This window comes from Myotis brandtii, unplaced genomic scaffold (assembly GCF_000412655.1).
Source record: "Myotis brandtii unplaced genomic scaffold, ASM41265v1 scaffold97, whole genome shotgun sequence".
NCBI lineage: Eukaryota > Metazoa > Chordata > Mammalia > Chiroptera > Vespertilionidae > Myotis > Myotis brandtii.
In genome coordinates, this window is record NW_005372020.1 from 246,749 (window position 1) to 248,408 (window position 1,660).

General features: G+C 64.4%; 1 protein-coding gene across 1 annotated transcript in view; it reads left to right on the top strand.

Moving 5' to 3' along the window:
• SLC15A4 (solute carrier family 15 (oligopeptide transporter), member 4) overlaps positions 1-1,660 on the top strand; it is a gene marked incomplete at its 5' end in the record, with an annotated part of 7,104 nt that overhangs the window by 3,266 nt on the left and 2,178 nt on the right. The window contains 2 exons of the mRNA XM_014533341.1: positions 13-181; positions 1,151-1,330. Of these exons, the coding sequence (XP_014388827.1) occupies positions 13-181; positions 1,151-1,330 (349 nt within the window). The remainder of the gene's footprint in view (positions 1-12; positions 182-1,150; positions 1,331-1,660) is intronic.

Consider the following 1,660-nt stretch of genomic DNA (forward strand, 5'->3'; position numbering starts at 1 on the left):
CGCCTCCTCCAGTTCCCGGCCGCCTGGCTCACCATGTTCGACGCGGTGCTCATCCTGCTGCTGATCCCGCTGAAGGACAAGCTGGTGGACCCCGTGCTGCGCCGGCACGGCCTCCTGCCGTCCTCGCTGAAGCGCATCGCCGTGGGCATGTTCTTCGTCATGTGCTCGGCCTTCGCCGCTGGCCGATGGCCACGTCAGCGCATCTCACAGGTTCAGGGCGGTGTGTGGTTCTCCCTGCGGGTTCTTGTCTCGTCCGTGGGGGCTCCGCGTGCTCCGGGCCCTCTGCACGGTCACGTGGAATTCCACGTGCACTTTCCTGGGTGGATGGTGTCCGCAGGGAGGGTCCAGCCCCCCGGCCCCTAGAACAGAGGAAGGGAAGGACGAGAGCCCAGGGCTCCCGCGCCCCCGATGCAGGAGCTGCCCGCTGGTCACTCTGCTCACAGCCCTTCCTGCTGGGCGGTCGGCTGCAGCGTCTTCTGTGAGGAGGCCGGGTGTTGGGACTCAGTGCATTTGCACTTTTCCTTCATGGTTCTTTGAGGACGATTCAGCGGGAAAACAGCCTCACTCCATAACGAGAGGAGAGACGCTGGTATCCTGAGTCCACCCTACAGCCCCGCTGTTTTCAGGAATTCACTGCCCAGCGTGCCCACAAGGGGTTTAGACCCCGCAGCCTCCCTCCCCCCCCCCAGGAGCGAGTGGGGGTGCTTCATAGGCTCCAGACATGGGTGCCAGGGTTAGCATCCACATGTCGGAGCCAGTGTGGGAGGAAACCTGTGATTGACGTGAGGTCGTGTCCGCGTGCAGTTGGCACCGTGTGCTCTGTGTGTGATTCTGCTGCCCATCGGGTCCCAGGCACCGAAGGGCCTCGGGTTCAGTTCAGGGTCAGGGCACATGCCCAGGTTGCGGGTTCCGTCCCTGGTAGGGGCGCTTAAGGGAGACAGCTGATCGCTGACTCTCACATCAGTGCCCCCCACCCCCCTTCAATGAAAACAGGTCCTCGGGTGAGGATTAAAAATGCAATAATGTAAAAATTAAGTAGACCCTGCGTGCGCACACCCCTCCGTGTGGGACGGCGCCTGCCTCCCTAACCAGCGGCGCCTCCAGCGCTTGGGCTGCGGGGGAGCGAGACCTGTCACCGCTGTCATTGCAGGGATCCTGGAGAGCAAGCGGCTGGACCTGGTGCGGGTGCGGACCGTGAACCAGACCATCGGCAACGTCGTGTACTTCGCCGCCGACCTGCCCATCTGGTGGCAGGTGCCCCAGTACGTGCTCATCGGCATCAGCGAGATATTCGCAAGCATCGCCGGTGAGGCCTGGGGCCGGGTCTTGTCCTGAGGGTAAAAGCCGTGGTGTCCTTCCTGAGGGGCCAGGGGACAGAGGGGCAGAGCGTCTGTGTTGGGGCGGCTGTGGTTCAGGGTCCAGCTGAGGAGAGAGCAGCTGCCAACAGCATGTCCGTGCGGCACTTCCTCCTCCGGGGCCACAGGGAGGGGTTCCTCTGGGTCGGGCTCGCCAGGCACCGCCTGAGGGCGCGTCGTGCCCGCTCAGATGCCCACAGGGAGATAGCTGCGCCCCATAAACCTGTCCTCGCAGGCCCGGCTCTTCTGGGGGCTGCCCAGGGGCAGGGCAGGGCAGGGCCAGGAGGAGTGACCACTGGCCCTTC